The sequence below is a fragment of the Cherax quadricarinatus genome, chromosome 86 (genome assembly GCF_038502225.1).
Source record: "Cherax quadricarinatus isolate ZL_2023a chromosome 86, ASM3850222v1, whole genome shotgun sequence".
Classification (NCBI taxonomy): domain Eukaryota; kingdom Metazoa; phylum Arthropoda; class Malacostraca; order Decapoda; family Parastacidae; genus Cherax; species Cherax quadricarinatus.
In genome coordinates, this window is record NC_091377.1 from 3,983,558 (window position 1) to 4,001,367 (window position 17,810).

At 45.8% G+C, this 17,810-nt stretch overlaps 1 protein-coding gene and 1 long non-coding RNA gene across 14 annotated transcripts in view; both read left to right on the forward strand.

Moving 5' to 3' along the window:
- Positions 1–17,810, forward strand: part of LOC128702975 (RNA binding protein fox-1 homolog 1-like) — a 367,005-nt gene that overhangs the window by 239,571 nt on the left and 109,624 nt on the right. For 9 of the 13 annotated variants that reach the window (XM_070103570.1, XM_070103576.1, XM_070103580.1 and 6 more), the window contains exon 1: positions 13,888–13,923. The exons of 3 other annotated variants lie outside the window; for them this stretch is intronic. In XM_070103570.1, the coding sequence (XP_069959671.1) occupies positions 13,903–13,923 (21 nt within the window). In that variant the 5' untranslated portion in view covers positions 13,888–13,902. Of the gene's footprint in view, positions 1–3,912; positions 4,090–13,887; positions 13,924–17,810 lie in introns of those variants that run through there. One more of the 13 variants, XM_070103575.1, reaches the window with a different exon arrangement.
- LOC138855242 (uncharacterized) overlaps positions 1–17,810 on the forward strand; it is a 351,644-nt gene that overhangs the window by 169,588 nt on the left and 164,246 nt on the right. The gene's annotated exons all lie outside the window — the stretch shown is intronic.

Sequence of the window (17,810 nt, forward strand, 5' to 3'; positions counted from 1 at the left end):
TCCGGGAGTATATACACTTTCGTTAAGTTTAAGGACGTGTTGTCTTGTACTCACCTGAGCTTGTTTGACTCAGGAAATCGTAATACACGATTGCACTGGCCTGTGAGTTTCAGAACTCGCTGGCCGCTCGTTCAAGCCCCGCCCGTTTCGTGATTTGATGGATCTGGATGTTGTTTTTCAGGTATTAAGCCATCCATCCTAGCCCCGCGTGTTGAATCAACCAGTTTTACTGACTTCGAGCCTCCGAGGGTTGATCATACTCTTGAGGTGTGTGTGGTGGAGGGAAGGGGGCAGGGGATGGTAGTGGCGTGCATCTTGTCCTTGTATGAGGCAGGATCGTGCGTTAGAGTCCCCCATCAAGGACGCTCCACTGAGGTTTAGGGTCGTACGCGCTCCCTGCCTTTTTGCCACATCTCGTTTCGGACTTTAAGCCTTACCATTTTATACATTATATTGTGGTTTCCTAAATGGGTCTTGATGTCTAGGAAACTAGGTTAGTTTAGGTAAAGTTTGTCAGGAAACAGGACAAGTGTTTCCTGACGCGGGTCTTGGTCACTGGAGCTTTTGGTCATCTAGGAAACTGGGAGGAAGAAGTGTTGATGCAGAGTGACGCTTAAGGCTAAACTAAACTATCCACTTGTACCCTGCAAGTTCACGAATATCCTTAATAACAAGTTCAAAAATATCCTTAGTATCCTGCCTCGACTGGTACCCAAAAGTCAAGAAATAACTTCTTGTCTGGCCACTTTGCGACCTCAGGTATCCTTCACTTATGTAATTATTTGTCAAGCATTGGTTAATATCTATTGTAAAACGTAACCCAATGTAAAGTACTAAACAATGAATTGTAAGGGTGTGATTTGCAAGCATACAATTGCAAAAACTTGTCTTCGGCAGGTAGGACAGTGTCGCTTTTATCTGCCAAGTATAGAAGTGTGTAATTTGAAGATAATGAAGCAGTTCTTACACATGAAAGGCCTGGTCACCGGCTTCAGGTAAGGCCAAGTGTGTGACTGATAAGGTATGATGACGGTAAAGGCATGCCTCTTGCGTTAGGAGGAGTCGCCACAAGCTGGACCTGTTAGGTGGAAACAGCCAAGTGGCTCAGTGGTCGCCCTTGAGGAAACCGCACCCACCAGATGGTAGGATCACAGTGTTCAAGGGCAGGGTTGTGCTGCTGCTGCCGCCCCCGCCTCCCCTGCCACCGCTGCTGCTGCCGCCGCCACCGCTACCGCTGCTGTTCTGTTGCTGCTGCCGCCACCGTTGCTGTTCCCGACACCACTGCTTCTCTGCCGCCGCTCCTTGTTTTGGGAATCATTGCTGCAGAGGCCCGGTCTCAGTCCAGGGCAACTCAATTAATACAGATTTAAAAGCAGAAAGGCAAAATACTGTGACAGGAACAATACACAAATAAGCCGCACATAGCCCGGTAATGGTTCAGATCGGATCATTGCGTCAGCTTCTCTTATATTTATAATTAACAGCATTGTTACATGACTAAAACTACAGTACTAAACATTACGTTTGTGAGGTAGTGTATACAGAGTGCAAGTGTAAATTTGCAAGATTTATCTGCCATTTTACATATTCATGAGGCAGAACATACCAGCATTATTGTCAGAGTGTAAAACGTTTAATAGGATTCAGAGGAGCCTGGCCCAGGTCCGGGGCTCCGGGAATAAAAAAAACTCTCGGAGACTCATCAAAGGTATATCAAAGGCATAACCCTGAAGATTTACTGTTAACCTACTGCCTACTCTTTTTATGCAGGAATTGATGAATACATTGTTTAGAATACCGACAAGTTAATAAATAAGACACTTATGCAACACTTAGGTATCTTTAGTTTGGAAACGTTGCATCAGCCAGTGGCTTCTTCAGTCCGGTACAGAGAAACGGTGAAAGATGGGGAGTGTGAGGCGATCAGTCCCTCAGCATGAGGTCGATAGGTTCTGTCCATCAATCTTAAATGATAGACTAAACATATCTACTCCAGGCTGAGGGACTGATTACCTCATTCTCCTGATCTTCACTATTTTTCTTTGTATAGGACTGGTGAAGCCACTGACTGGCGAAAGGTTTCCACAGTATAAATACCCAAGTGTTGCACATGTGTCTAATTTATTAGCTTTGCGGTTCTCTGAACCATGTATATACATCTTTGAAGGTGTTTTGAGTGAGCATAGCGTGTGTAGTGGTACGAAAAGACCGGTGAGCAAATACTAGGACATGTTATGTCCCAGGACCGAAACGTTTTCTAATAAATATGTCGTAATGTTAAATCAGTTTGTCGGTATCAGTTACCAAGGTGTGCATTGTATAGTAGAAGTCCTCACGAATTCCTGGCAGGTTGAGTCTGCCTCTTGGGTTTTGTTCGTGACGAGTCATGTGGAACACTGGCGGACTAGTGCTGCCACCAGCGACCGTCTCCTCACCTTCTCTGATGAAGAATTAGATACATGTGGAATGAGGAACTATATACAAAAGATGAGGTAATCAGTCCTGAATTCAGCCTTGGAGTTGGTGAAGAGCACCGTAGTCTTCAAGACTAGGGTGCTCTACACCAACACCAAGTCTGAGGGACTGATTACATCATCTTACGTATAACAGTTATACATTCTTCACATTATATCCTTGTATTGATAAAGCCAATGGATGGCGAAACGTCTACAAATACAGATACCCATTTGTTGCACATGCGTCTTAATTCTTCATCTTGTCGGTATTACATACCATTCAGCATAGGGTCGATAGGTTCTGTTCCTCAATCTTAAATTATGGACTATACATATCTACTCCAGGCTGAGGGACTGATTACTTCATTCTCCTGATCATGTCCTGACCTTTCTTACCTGCACCACATAATTACCTCAGCTGTGTCTTCCTGCCATCACCTCTATTACCCATCATATTTCACATTATTTCCTTCGTCTACCATATGACTACACCACTTCAGCTTCACCTGCTGCTTCACCTGCTCCTTAATTTCCCAAGCTTACTAGTGATTTCTCTCATATACTCTATTTTTTTTCTCCACCAACTTGCTTGCTATATTTATCATTTGTCTGTAGATGAATGGTTCAGAGAACAGACAAGTTGATAAATTAGACACATGTGCAACACTTGGGTATCTTTATTGAGGAAACGTTTTGCCACACAGTGGCTTCATCAGTCTTGAAAAGATTGATGGATTGATTACATCGACTCAAGGCTGAGGGACTGATTACCTCAAACTCCTCCTGTACTTTCACCCTTCTTCTTTGTATGGACTGATGAAGCCACTGTGTGGCGAAACGTTTTATCATTAAAGATACCAAAGTGTTGCATATGTGTCTAATTTATCATCATTTGTCTACACGTGAGGTTCTTGTATCGTGTACTCGCCTAATTGTTTAAAGGGGGTCGATTCATATCACCAGGGCCTGAACTTTAGGTCTTAATAACCAGCTTCACTGATTCTTAGGCTCCAGGGCACGATCACACCTACTTTTGAAACTGTGTACGTTATTTGGCACCTACAGTTTGGTCGATCAGGCCCCCAACAACTAGGAGACCTAATCTGGGACTGGGCCGCTGGGGCGGTGACCCTGGAAACTGACTACATACAACCTCCAGGTAACCATTTATTCTTGTGATCATCCAGCTGCTGAATTTGAGATTTTACTATCGTTCTGAGTATACATTATAGCCGAGGTACCTGAAAGATGCTTTCGGTGGTCAGCGCCCCCAGCGGCCCGGTCCCAGACCTGGCCTCCTGGTCTGCGAAAGTTTTGCTGCATTTCATTTGCTTCGGTAATTTGTTGGCAAAGATCAGTTTGAAAGGTTGCATCACCTTGGTAACAGGCGAATTAATATATACAGTGCATCACTACATCTAGAGTCAGTTGCAGTGGCTCTTCTCTATCTCCGCAGCACGGACCTACTACCCAGTCTCTCCCAGTGACACTGCTCGACTAGGCTGTTGCTCCCTGCAATCTGCAAGGATTTATATCAAGTGCCCATCTGCCATTTTATCTCCGAGCCTCGTCTAACTTGTTTCTGTCATGGCTGAATATACTCCAGCTTCTGCGAGAAGGCTTCGTTTACAAGGTATTCCCTTTGTGTTTGTTTCAAGACAAGGAATGTTGAAAATGGTATAAAATAACTGACAAGTTGATGATTAAGGCACATTTGCAGCAGGTGGGTATCTTTATTGTTGAAACGTTACTCCTACACAGTAGACTTCTTCAGTTAAATACAGAGGCAGCAGGTGTAATAGTGAAACGAAGATGATGTAATCAGTCCATCAACCTTGGAGATGTGAGGTGGTCAGTCCATGGGCTGAATTCTCCAGGCTAAGGGACTGACCACCTCAAATACCATTTCTCCAAAGGTTGATGGACTAAATCATTTCTCTACTGCACCTCTGTATTTGGCTGAGAAAGCCTACTGTGTAGGCGAAACATTTCAACAGTAAAGATACACAGATGTTGCACATGTCTTAATCAAGACAAGGAATGCTGGTTGCAGATGACGGCACGTTAGTGATTAGTACATGACTTGCAAGTAAATGCTTGTTCCTATGTGGTTGTGGATACTGTAACGTTTGTGACGCAGATGGTGGTGGTGGTTGTGCTGGGGATGGTGTAAAACGCACCATAAGAATACTGCACACGCGCGTAGAGCTGAAGTTGGAAGCTGATGATGACAGCCATGGTGGTGGTGGTGCTACTAAGGTGTTGCTACCATGGTCCTACTGTCATAGTGCTCCGCCTAATGAGACGTTTGGCCCCACACTTGCATGACGCAGCATGGGTGTGTGTATAAGATTTCTTGTAAAATTTTAAAATTATCACAAATACTCAATACATGTATGAAAAGTTTCCACTGTAAAACGTGCACTCTCGGAATATTTTTTTTAAATGTTGTTTGTGTGTCTGATTTGCATGCGTTATAAAATATTTGTTATTTTATGTTTAACTTGTTTAAAACAGCGAGGCGTTAGGAGGGATAATGTCAGACCTCACAGTCAAGGTCCATAAAAACGTTATCACAGCCGCAAGAAAAAATGATAGGCCAAGAGAAGCCACAATGTTGATATTCTCTAGACTGGAATATTACTGTTCTCTAATAACTTCTTTTATGATAGGCGAAATTGCAGAGTTGGAGACTGTATAGGCTGCTGGTGTTAGCATCCTGCTAGAACACCTGTTTATTACAGCCTGGTTGATATGGCACACCGCAGAGCTAGTGATCCAGTTTCCTCTTGAAAGCTTCTACACTGGTTCCAGGAATATTTCTGATATCTGCTGGTAGCAGATTGAAAAGTCTAGGCCCACGGATGTTGTTAGTGCTCTCGTATTGTGCCTCTGGCTCCCATGCTTTTCACAGGATCTGTTTTACCCTTCCTCCCGTGTCTCTCGCATCTCTGGTATTTTGTTTGGAATCAAGCTACCCAGTATCCCTCGTGTGTAGATTATCATGTATCTCTCTCCCCTTCTTTCCAGAGAGTACATTTTCATTTTTTTAAAAGTTTTCCCAGTAAATTAAATGCTTTATTGGTTCTTTGCCGGCACCTTGATGACCCAGGCTGTTGCTGCTAACCCCACTCGATATAATGCAGGCCCCACAGCCACAAGTTCCCTCTTGAAGTTAGTCAAGTGTGTGTTGGTAATTTCCCTTAAATGTGTGTGTGTGCGTGTGCGTGTGTGAAGGAAAGAAGGAAGGGTGTTGAATAGTCTTAGTCCCTTTACATTTATTGAGTTAGTGTTCTCATGAGAACCTTGCTTTTGGTTGGAGGTATTTCTCACTGTCTGTTAAGCTTCGGATGATAAAGCTTCTGGCGGGTTATATATCACTTTAATAATTGTCTCAATACTGCCTTCGTGTATCACATGTATGTACGTTTTATTCATTATTTACAATTTGTAATGCTTCTGTCGCTTATTTGAAAAGGAAAGTTGTGTTGAAATCTACGTATAACAATGGCGAGACGTGCGCTAAAGCGTAGTTATAATTATTTGTGTGAGGCAACAAGATCAGGTGTTAGGTTTACGACGTTGAAGATTGTAGTGATAATTGTGTGGGTGTGTTGGCGTAACTGGAAGGGTAACCCACTTTCCCTGACACGCAGGTGACCCTTAACCCAGTCATTATATTAACTTTAGTCTTGTAGTGTTGTTATTGCGACTATTAATGAAGATAATGCAGTACGGGTGTTTCTTATACAAAGAACTGTGTAGTGGCGCCTTTTTCATACATTGATCCATTTAATGACGTCTTTGACATGTGACGGGTGCATTGTAAGCAGCAGTTATTGGTATTGACGAGCCTGACCCATGGCCGGGCTCTGAAAATAGTGAAACTCTCGAAACTCTTCAAAGGTATATCAAAGGTATGCTGTGCTCTACACACTAATGTCTTCTGACAGACAGAATATAAAGTCCAGTCATAGACAAAACGTCGCAATAAAATTAGAGCAAACATGATGTCTTTCTCACCAGAGGTAGTTGTGTCGCCTGAGAGGATACTTTATTGTGCGTCCCTGGCTCATCCTGTGAGCGGTAGCTCCAAAAACAGGATTACAAAGGTCACAGTGGGTCTTGTCAGACCCCACTGAGCATTATTACATCGTTAGTCAGTTCATATTTCAAAATTTCTTCATATAGTTGTACACAGTACAGTAAGCAATACAATGTAAAAATACATTTCTTATTACCACAAAAAAACAAAATAAAAACAAAAGCACTGGTAAAAGTTGGGTTTCAATCCTATAATAAAGACAGTTTGTTCATCTAGTCGATACAAAATGTGGATACAACTTGAATTCAGATATCTTATCATTAACAATGAAATGTTTTGCCATATCCTATAAGGTTTGCCTGGAGGTGTGTCTGGAAGGTTGGATATTTGGACATAATGTTTCAGTGTATGACCCTGTCTGTTCGCTCGCTGCCGGTTTAAAATACCAGCACTTCACTTCCCGTAGCTGGATCGCTAGCGTACTCATCTCACACACTGAGGTTTTGAGTTCGAATCTCCGGTACGGCTGGATAACATTAGGACGTGTTTCCATAAGACACTTGCTGTCCCTGTTCACCCATCAGTATGAACTGGGTACCTGGGTGTTAGTCGACTGGTGTGAGTTGCATCCTTGGATAAAACTGACCTAATTTGCCCGAAATGCTCTGCATAATAAGCGGCTTTTTATATCGTAGTATGTCATCGATGTCAGTTAGGCCTGTATACCTTGTACATATACTTATAGAAATAGATATTATTACCGAAGGTAGATATGGGATCCGTTAGTCCGCTGGCGGGGCCTCGGCGAAAATCAACCACTGACTGGCGTGTTTGCTGCTACATTTACTGATACAGATGTAATTGTGGTGGCGGCACTGCGAGAAGCAGCCGCATCTGTGAGGTGCTATAGACAGTAGTATCTAGCTACCTAGAGTCTACTCGGAGTCGATTTCGGGGGATAAGAGCCCCCGCGGCTCGGTCCCTGACCAGGCCTCTTGGTTACTGACATAATCGACCAAACCATACCCCGGCCGGGATTGAACCCGCGGTCAGAGAGTCTCAAAACTCCAGACCGTCGTGTTAGCCAGACGCGCACAGTCTGATGAATGCACTCGTGCAAGGACGTAATGCCCTTATATTGTCACTGGATGGCGAAACGTCTACAACTAAAGATACCCAAATGTTGCATATATGTCTAATTCCTCATCTTGTCGGTATTATATACCATTCATGTACAAGCCGTAACGCCTTAACTAAGCTCCTGGACAGCAAAGCGTTGTCATGATGTCGCATTAGTTGCATCTGTGTCCATTTACCTAAGATATAACTCAGCCTCGCAAGATACGCCTGATGGCTTCTCTTTCCCTTGTGCGTGACCGAGAGACTCTGGGAAGCACCTGTTTCATGGTGAACTCTGCCGGTACCGAAGGGAATGTTTCTTGGCGAGTGTAGACTTTTTTTTTTTTTTTTTTTTGGCTCGCCTGCTGGTGACACGAAGGTTGGTAATGAACACCTTGTACCTGAGACAGATGCCTCTGAGCCAAGACTAAGACCAGTTTCCTAGATCCTGCAGTTGGTTGTAGGAAATTGGTCTTGATTATATATGGGCTATCGGAACACCAGCAGCAAGAGCTTGGTTGACCAGGCAAACACCAGACATGCCTGGCCTAGGGCTCCAGGACTAGAAAAAAAAACTCAAAATTCATCAAAGGTAAAGGATGTTTTCGGGGGTCAATGCCCCCTCGCGAGCCGGTCGCAGACCAGGCCACATGGTGGATGAAGGCCTGATTAACCAGTCTGTTACTGCTGGTTGCACGCAGTCCAACGTCTGAACCACATCAACTCTCCTCTTGGTGTGATTCAGTATATTTAAAGGGAAATTGAGAGGATTGGAATGTATAAACACGTAACGTACTTGTGCGCTATTGCTATCGTAGAAATATAAATATGAAGACAATCGGAAGTTGTGGCGAATCTGGGTTGTCACTCCTCCCCCCCGTCATCATGGACTTGATAATGGTTCATTATGAACTAAAATGTCTAAAAAAAATATCTCAAATTTGTACAGTAATTGTGAATGTTACAAATGTGTTGGTGTTCGATGAAATTTGCTTTTATCATGATTTTTTTAGTGAGGCGGGATATCACAGGTCCCTCGTTGTTGCGTGTATGTTCATGTGAACCAGTCACGAGGTGGTAGTGTGTGGTGTCAGGGGTAGTGGTGGTAGTGTGTGGTGTCAGGGGTAGTGGTGGTAGTGTGTGGTGTCAGGGGTAGTGGTGGTAGTGTGTGGTGTCAGGGGTAGTGGTGGTAGTGTGTGGTGTCAGGGGTAGTGGTGGAAGTGTGTGGTGTCAGGGGTAGTGGTGGAAGTGTGTGGTGTCAGGGGTAGTGGTGGAAGTGTGTGGTGTCAGGGGTAGTGGTGGAAGTGTGTGGTGTCAGGGGTAGTGGTGGTAGTGTGTGGTGTCAGGTGTAGTGGTGGAAGTGTGTGGTGTCAGGGGTAGTGGTGGTAGTGTGTGGTGTCAGGGGTAGTGGTGGAAGTGTGTGGTGTCAGGGGTAGTGGTGGTAGTGTGTGGTGTCAGGGGTAGTGGTGGAAGTGTGTGGTGTCAGGGGTAGTGGTGGTAGTGTGTGGTGTCAGGGGTAGTGGTGGTAGTGTGTGGTGTCAGGGGTAGTGGTGGAAGTGTGTGGTGTCAGGGGTAGTGGTGGTAGTGTGTGGTGTCAGGGGTAGTGGTGGAAGTGTGTGGTGTCAGGGGTAGTGGTGGTAGTGTGTGGTGTCAGGGGTAGTGGTGGTAGTGTGTGGTGTCAGGGGTAGTGGTGGTAGTGTGTGGTGTCAGGGGTAGTGGTGGTAGTGTGTGGTGTCAGGGGTAGTGGTGGAAGTGTGTGGTGTCAGGGGTAGTGGTGGAAGTGTGTGGTGTCAGGGGTAGTGGTGGAAGTGTGTGGTGTCAGGGGTAGTGGTGGAAGTGTGTGGTGTCAGGGGTAGTGGTGGTAGTGTGTGGTGTCAGGTGTAGTGGTGGAAGTGTGTGGTGTCAGGGGTAGTGGTGGTAGTGTGTGGTGTCAGGGGTAGTGGTGGAAGTGTGTGGTGTCAGGGGTAGTGGTGGTAGTGTGTGGTGTCAGGGGTAGTGGTGGAAGTGTGTGGTGTCAGGGGTAGTGGTGGTAGTGTGTGGTGTCAGGGGTAGTGGTGGAAGTGTGTGGTGTCAGGGGTAGTGGTGGTAGTGTGTGGTGTCAGGGGTAGTGGTGGTAGTGTGTGGTGTCAGGGGTAGTGGTGGTAGTGTGTGGTGTCAGGGGTAGTGGTGGAAGTGTGTGGTGTCAGGGGTAGTGGTGGTAGTGTGTGGTGTCAGGGGTAGTGGTGGTAGTGTGTGGTGTCAGGGGTAGTGGTGGTAGTGTGTGGTGTCATGGGTAGTGGTGGTAGTGTGTGGTGTCAGGGGTAGTGGTGGTAGTGTGTGGTGTCAGGGGTAGTGATGGAAGTGTGTGGTGTCAGGGGTAGTGGTGGTAGTGTGTGGTGTCAGGGGTAGTGGTGGAAGTGTGTGGTGTCAGGGGTAGTGGTGGAAGTGTATTGTCATGGGTAGTGGTGGAAGTGTATTGTCAGGGGTAGTGGTGGAAGTGTGTGGTGTCAGGAGTAGTGGTGGAAGTGTGTGGTGTCAGGGGTAGTGGTGGAAGTGTGTGGTGTCAGGGGTAGTGGTGGTAGTGTGTGGTGTCAGGGGTAGTGGTGGAAGTGTGTGGTGTCAGGGGTAGTGGTGGAAGTGTATTGTCAAGGGTAGTGGTGGAAGTGTATTGTCATGGGTAGTGGTGGAAGTGTATTGTCAGGGGTAGTGGTGGAAGTGTGTGGTGTCAGGGGTAGTGGTGGAAGTGTGTGGTGTCAGGGGTAGTGGTGGTAGTGTGTGGTGTCAGGGGTAGTGGTGGTAGTGTGTGGTGTCAGGGGTAGTGGTGGAAGTGTGTGGTGTCAGGGGTAGTGGTGGAAGTGTGTGGTGTCAGGGGTAGTGGTGGAAGTGTGTGGTGTCAGGGGTAGTGGTGGAAGTGTGTGGTGTCAGGGGTAGTGGTGGAAGTGTGTGGTGTCAGGGGTAGTGGTGGAAGTGTGTGGTGTCAGGGGTAGTGGTGGAAGTGTGTGGTGTCAGGGGTAGTGGTGGAAGTGTGTGGTGTCAGGGGTAGTGGTGGAAGTGTGTGGTGTCAGGGGTAGTGGTGGAAGTGTGTGGTGTCAGGGGTAGTGGTGGAAGTGTATTGTCAGGGGTAGTGGTGGAAGTGTATTGTCATGGGTAGTGGTGGAAGTGTATTGTCAGGGGTTGTGGTGGAAGTGTATTGTCATCCCCGGAATAACCTCAGGGATTGTGGTGGAAGTGTATTGTCATCCCCGGAATAACCTCAGGGGTTGTGGTGGAAGTGTATTGTCATCCCCGGAATAACCTCAGGGGTTGTGGTGGAAGTGTATTGTCATCCCCGGAATAACCTCAGGGGTTGTGGTGGAAGTGTATTGTCATCCCCGGAATAACCTCAGGGGTTGTGGTGGAAGTGTATTGTCATCCCCGGAATAACCTCAGGAGTTGTGGTGGAAGTGTATTGTCATCCCCGGAATAACCTCAGGGGTTGTGGTGGAAGTGTATTGTCATCCCCGGAATAACCTCAGGGGTAGTGGTGGCAGTGTATTGTCAGGGGTAGTGGTGGAAGTGTATTGTCAGGGCTTGTGGTGGAAGTGTATTGTCAGGGGTAGTGGTGGAAGTGTATTGTCAGGGGTAGTGGTGGAAGTGTATTGTCAAGGGTTGTGGTGGAAGTGTATTGTCAGGGGTAGTGGTGGAAGTGTATTGTCAGGGGTAGTGGTGGAAGTGTATTGTCAGGGGTTGTGGTGGAAGTGTATTGTCAGGGCTTGTGGTGGAAGTGTATTGTCAGGGGTAGTGGTGGAAGTGTATTGTCAGGGGTAGTGGTGGAAGTGTATTGTCAAGGGTTGTGGTGGAAGTGTATTGTCAGGGGTAGTGGTGGAAGTGTATTGTCAAGGGTTGTGGTGGAAGTGTATTGTCAGGGGTAGTGGTGGAAGTGTATTGTCAGGGGTTGTGGTGGAAGTGTATTGTCAGGGGTAGTGGTGGAAGTGTATTGTCAGGGGTTGTGGTGGAAGTGTATTGTCAGGGGTAGTGGTGGAAGTGTATTGTCAGGGGTTGTGGTGGAAGTGTATTGTCAGGGGTTGTGGTGGAAGTGTATTGTCAAGGGTTATGGTGGAAGTGCGTTATCTGGGTGGGGGGAGGGGAGGGTATTGCTGTCGGAGGTGGTGGAAATGTTGTCAATGTTTGTGGTGGTTCAGAGGTCTGGAGAAAGTATTTTGAGTGATAATTGTAGTGATTGTTATGGCCTTCTAGTGAGGTGATTGTGACACAATAGCACCTAACGCCACCCAGGACCTACACTTCTGCCACAGGTACTCTCATACAAAAACTACGGTGCGGGTGGGGTTAGAACCCATGACATGTGAGTCGTAAAACTCCAGGCCAGTGCGTTGTTACAATTTCGTGAGTACTCTCCTAATTTGCTCGTCTAGATCTGATGAATAAAACACATGTGCAGCCTTTACCAGGCTGTTGCTGCTGGCGGCCCGCTGACCCCCACGTATCCACAGCCTGGTTGATCTGGCACCAGGTGAAGATACTTGTCCAGTGTAAGCGAAACGTTTCGTCAGTAAAGATACCCAACTGTTAGTCTTCAACTTGTCGGTATTTTATCCAGTTTTCAACAATGTTTCACATGTCTTATTCATCATGTTGTCGGTATTATATACTGTTACTTCCAGCTGACCTAGTTGTGTTTTCCGTGGTCGCGTCATAGCTCCTGGCCCAGCCTCTTTGCTCTTATCCACTGATGAAACTAGTCGAGTGAAAAAGTTCTCAGTGAACGATGTATTTTCATAGTTAATGACTTAGTGTTCTTGTATCTTGTTTTCATATTGTATTATCCGTTTCGTGGCTCATTAAACTCTTTTTTTTGGGGGGGGGGGGCATCTTACTTTTGGCAGTGTCAGTTGCAAAGTAAAAGGACACAAGTGCAACTAATGTGACATTTTATTGTGGCAACGTTTCGCTTTCCAGGAACTTTATCAAGCCATTACCCGGAGAGCGAAACGTTGCCACAATAAAATGTCACAGTTGCACTTGTGTCCTTTTACTTTACATATTGTCGGTAATTCTACCAGCTTTATTAGTGTTAGTTGTGTTTTAAAATTTACGTTGTGAGTTTCAGAAAAATTCTGATATTGCTTTAATTTTCATGGAAACGTTGGCAGTTACGTAAGAATAGAGGAGTTGTTATTATAATAAAAAAGAAGCGCTAAGCCGCAAGGGCTGTACAGCGCTGAAGAATAGAGGAGTAATGTAGCAGGTCTACTGACTCATGTTAAATTAGACACATGTGCAACTCTTGGGTATCTTTATTGTGGAAACGTTTCACCACACAGTGGCTTCATCAGTCCAAACAAAGGAGAAACTTGAAGAACAGGAGGAGAATGAGGTAATCAGTCCCTCAACCTTGAGTCGATGTGGTCAGTCCATCTCCTTTGTTTGGACTGCTGAAGCCACTGTGTGGCGAAACGTTTCATCAATAAAGATACCCAAGAGTTGCACATGTGTCTTAATTTAACATGTCGGTTCTCTGAACCATTCATCTACACTACTGACTCATGCTAGACAGGCCCTCACACCTCCGTATATATACATGTATGCAATAGTATCACAGTAAACAGGTGATATTACAATGTGCAAAACAACTACTGTGAAAAAGTAGTGAACTTTCAAGCACTTTCGTGATTTCTCACATTATCAAGGCCTGTAAAAGGAATAGAACTGCAGAAAGCAAATCATAAAGGGACGGTCGAGGTGTAATGTTGACCATGAGGTGTTATCTTGGATTTATTAACCTTCTGATGTCCTATTATTTTTACAGGCCCTTGATAATGTGAGAAATTACGAAAGTGCTTGGAAGTTCACTATTTTTTCACGGTGGTTGTTTTGCATATACATGTATATATAAATTTCAGTTAACAAAAAGACATTTAAAGGAGGAACACTACAGTAGGCCTACTGGCCCATACTAGGCAAGTCCTCCTTAAACCTAAACCCAGTAACAAAAATATTTACCCAACCCATTTTAAGTACTACCAAAGGAATAAGCTTTGATGACCCTATTAATTCATGTGCAAGTTCCACTTAAATCGAACATGGTGCGTTGTGGTTACCAGCAAGTGGGAGTGTAGCGAGGTGTTGTACGTGTCACTGCATGTGGGGGGCTCATTGGGGTTGTGTTTAGGGGGTGGTTGTGGTGGTAGTGGTATCCCCTGGCTGCACCGCTCTATCCTAGTTGCTCCCTTAGTGTCCACGGTGACGGCTACACGTGCGCACATACTCACTTTGACACTCACGCTCACATTCTCCAGCCTCATGAGACCCTTCCCTGCAAGAGTGAGTCCGTATGGCGCCGTGTCTCTCCAGTCACAGCAACTCTTAATACCTCCAAGATTTACAGGATCGTTTAGAGCAGAGCTTTCTCTGCTTAAGCGTGTTTTTATTATGAAGAGTAAGACACTTGTGCAGTATCTGAGAATCTTTATTGAGAAAACGTGTCGCCAGCCAGTGGCTTCAGTCCAATAAAGAGAAGAACGGTGAACGGTAGGCAACATCATGAGACTGGTGGACTGAACACATCGACTCCAGGCGGAAGGACTGATTACCTCATTCTCCTCATCTTTCACCGTTCCTCTCTGTATTGGACTGAAGAAACCACTGGCTGGCCAAACGCTTCCTCAGTAAACATTCTCAAATGTTGCACAAGTGTCTCATTCTTCAACTTGTCGGTTTTCTAAACCATTACATCACACATTGCATTATCCATGGTGGTTGGCACTTCACCTTCCAGCCACACCAGCTGCCTCGGTGGTGTCTTTCCCATGTAGGCCAACAGGCCTACTTTATGGGCCAACAGACCTGTAATGTTCCTCTTATGTTCTTATGACGTTTGCCACGGTGAAACTTCAGGAACCTTGAGTGTTTTTATTCCTTCAGCATAGGTGTTGAGTGGAGCGTTCTACGAAGATAGAATGATGGGTAGTGACGCAGTGTTTAGTTGACTGGGAAGGCCGATTTATCTTTTAATATTTGTATTGGTTGTTAATGCGTGGGTATTGTGGCGAGCGTTGTTTTTTGTAAAGTTGTGTGGAGGTGGAGGCACGTAAGGTCCCCGAGGTGCTCCTGGGATCATTAAGCGACACATTGTGGCCTGATCGATACTTGGGTGGCGCCGCTCTCAGCTGCTGCTGTTGCCTGAGGTTGCTGTTGCTGCCTGAGGTTACTGCTGCTGCCTGAGGTTGCTGTTGCTGCTGCTGCCTGAGGTTACTGTTGCTGTTTTTGCCTCATACTGTCTGAGGTTGCTGTGCTCCCGCTGCCTGAGGTTGCGGCTGTTACTGCTCCCGCTGCCTGAGGTTGCTGCTGTTACTGCTCCCGCTGCCTGAGGTTACTGTTATTGCTGCTGCCGCTGCCTGAGGCTGCTGCTGTTGCTGTTGCCGCTGCCTGAGGCTACTGTTGTTGCTGATCCCGCTGCCTGGGGTTACTGTTGTTGCTGCTGCTGTTCTTGCCTCATACTCTCTGAGGGTGCTGTTGCTGCTGCTTGAGGTTACTGTTGCTGCTGCTCTTCCCTCGTACTGTTTGAGGTGACTGCTGCTGCTGCGGATGGTTTTCTTGCTGCAGCTATTTTGTTGCTGCTGCTGTTGATATTTCTGCTGTTCGTTCTTCTGGTTTTCCCGGGGCTGCTGGTGCTGTTGCTGCCCAAGTTCGTCACTGAGCAATATTGCCGTTGTTGCTTCGTTGCACTTCAAAACGTTTTGCACTCTTCCAGGATTGCTTTTCTTTTTCTCGAATACCTGGAGGGTGTTTCGGGGGGTCAACGCCCCCGAGACCCGGTCCATGACCACATTAAAATTACAAATCCATCAACAGGTTTTTATGTAGATTCCATCTTATCCTCGTAGATAACGTCAACATTTCACTTTATGAATAAATGGTTTAGAAAAACCGACAGGTTGGTAAAGGAGAAACGTGCAGCATATGGGTATCTTTATTCTGGAAAAGTTTCGCCAGGAGTTTGAGGTAATTTGTCCCTTAACCAGTAATCGATATGTTCAGGTACTGATAACCTCAAACTCCTCATCTTCCACCTTTCTCTGTATTGAACTGAAGAAGCCACTGGCTAGCGAAACGTTTCCAGAATAAAGATACCAATATGTTGTACAAGTGTCTCATTTATTTCACCCTGGCTGAAGTCTGGTCCCTAAACCTGGGGAGTGAGAAAACTCCCGAAACAGGTCATGGGTAAGTCGCAGATAAATCCCTGGGACGTATTAGTGAATAAAATACATTTACAACGCTAAGGTAGCTTTTTTGAACAAATGATTTCCTCAGTCGTATGCAAGAGTGGACATGGTCAGTCTGTCACCCATAGTGGGAGGTAGTCCCTCGGATTCGTCAACTTGTCGATTTTAATATGATAATGGCATACAATACTGACAAGTTGTTAAGACAACATGTGCAGCGGTTAGGTATCATTATTCCGAAACCGTTCACCTCCGCAGTAGGTTCTGTATTCGACTGAAGAAGCCCACTGTGTTGGCGATTTTTTTAAGAAATCAAGATACCTAACTGTTGCACATCTGTCTTATCAACTTGTCGGTTTTCTAAACCATTTATATAATTTTTCCCTCGGATGTTTGACACTAATACGAGAACGAACGTGATAATTTGACAGGCTGCTCCACTTAAAAAGTTCGTATCTCCTTTATGCATTATTACATTTATTGGCGTTGTGGTGTAATTGGTTAATTTTTACTAAGCCGGTGGGAGACTTGGACCTGCCTCGCATGGGCCAGTAGGCCTGCTGCAGTGTTCCTTCTTTTTTATGTTCTTATACTGAGAAATTTGTACATCATGATTTACACTTGCATAATCATGGAGGGACGGGTCCCAAACTGCACTCACAAATCGAGCCGTATGAAAACGAGTCTTGGCAGACTGTTCAAAAGACCTCCAGTAAGAAGCACCTTTAATTAAGGGTCACAACAATGTCACTATCACAACTACAAGGAAAATGATAGGCTGAATAACCTTCAAAACAAGAATTGCCAAACAAATGATACTCTTTGTCACTTGTAGGCTGGATTACTGATGTACTCATCTCCGTTCAAGGCTGGCGAAATTGCAGACCTGGATACTGTGTAAAAAGCTTTTACTGCCCGCATACCTTTACCTTTGGTGAGTTTCGAGAATTTTTCTACTTCCGGAGCCAGGCCCTGGGTCAGGCTGGTGCTTGCTTGGTTAACCAGGCTGTTGTTGCTAGCGGCTAGCTGGCCCACATCCACCACAGCCTGGTTGATTTGGCATTTAGTGGAGATACTTGTCCAGTTTCATCTTTCCTGGAGGTTATTCCGGGGATCAACGCCCCCGCGGCCCGGTCCATGACCAGGCCTCCCGATGGATCAGGGCCTGATCAACTACGCTGTTACTGCTGGCCGCACGCAGTCCAACGTACGAGCCACAGCCCGGCTGATCCGGCACTGACTTTAGGTATCTGTCCAGCTCTCTCTTGAAGGCAGCCAAGGGTTTATTGGCAATTCCCCTAATGCTTGATGGGAGGCTGTTGAACAGTTTTGGGCCCCGGACACTTATGGTGTTTTCCCTTAGTGTACCAATGGCGCCTCTACTTTTTATTGGGGGCATTTTGCATCGCCTGCCCAGTCTTTTACTTTCGTAGGGAGTGATTTCTGTGTGCAGATTTGGGACCATTCCTTCCAAGATTTTCCAAGTGTAGATTATGATATATCTCTCTTGAAGACTTCTAAGTTACTGGGAAAAGTCCATTGATCTGCACTCATTGGAACGAAGGCGAGAGACATATAATCTGCACCTGGAAAATTTTAAAAGAATTGGTCCCAAATTTGTACACAAATCATTTCCCATGAAAGTAAGAGGCTTGGAAGACGGTACAAAATACCCCCAGTGAAAAGCAGGGGTACAGTGATTACATTAAGGGAAGACTCAGTAAGTGTGAGGGGACCAAAACTTTTCATCATCCTCCCTTCATACATAAAGGGGATTACCGACAAACCGCTAACTGTCTTCAAGAAAGAATTGGACAAGTTCCTCAAGTCACTACTTGACCAGCCGGGCTGTGGTGCTCGTGTTGGACTTCCTGTGGCTAATACCATCAGCCTGGTTAATCAGGCTATCCACCGGGAGAGGACTGGGTCATGAGGACATTGATCCTTGGAACACACTTCAGGTAAACTCTAGGTAGGTAGGTA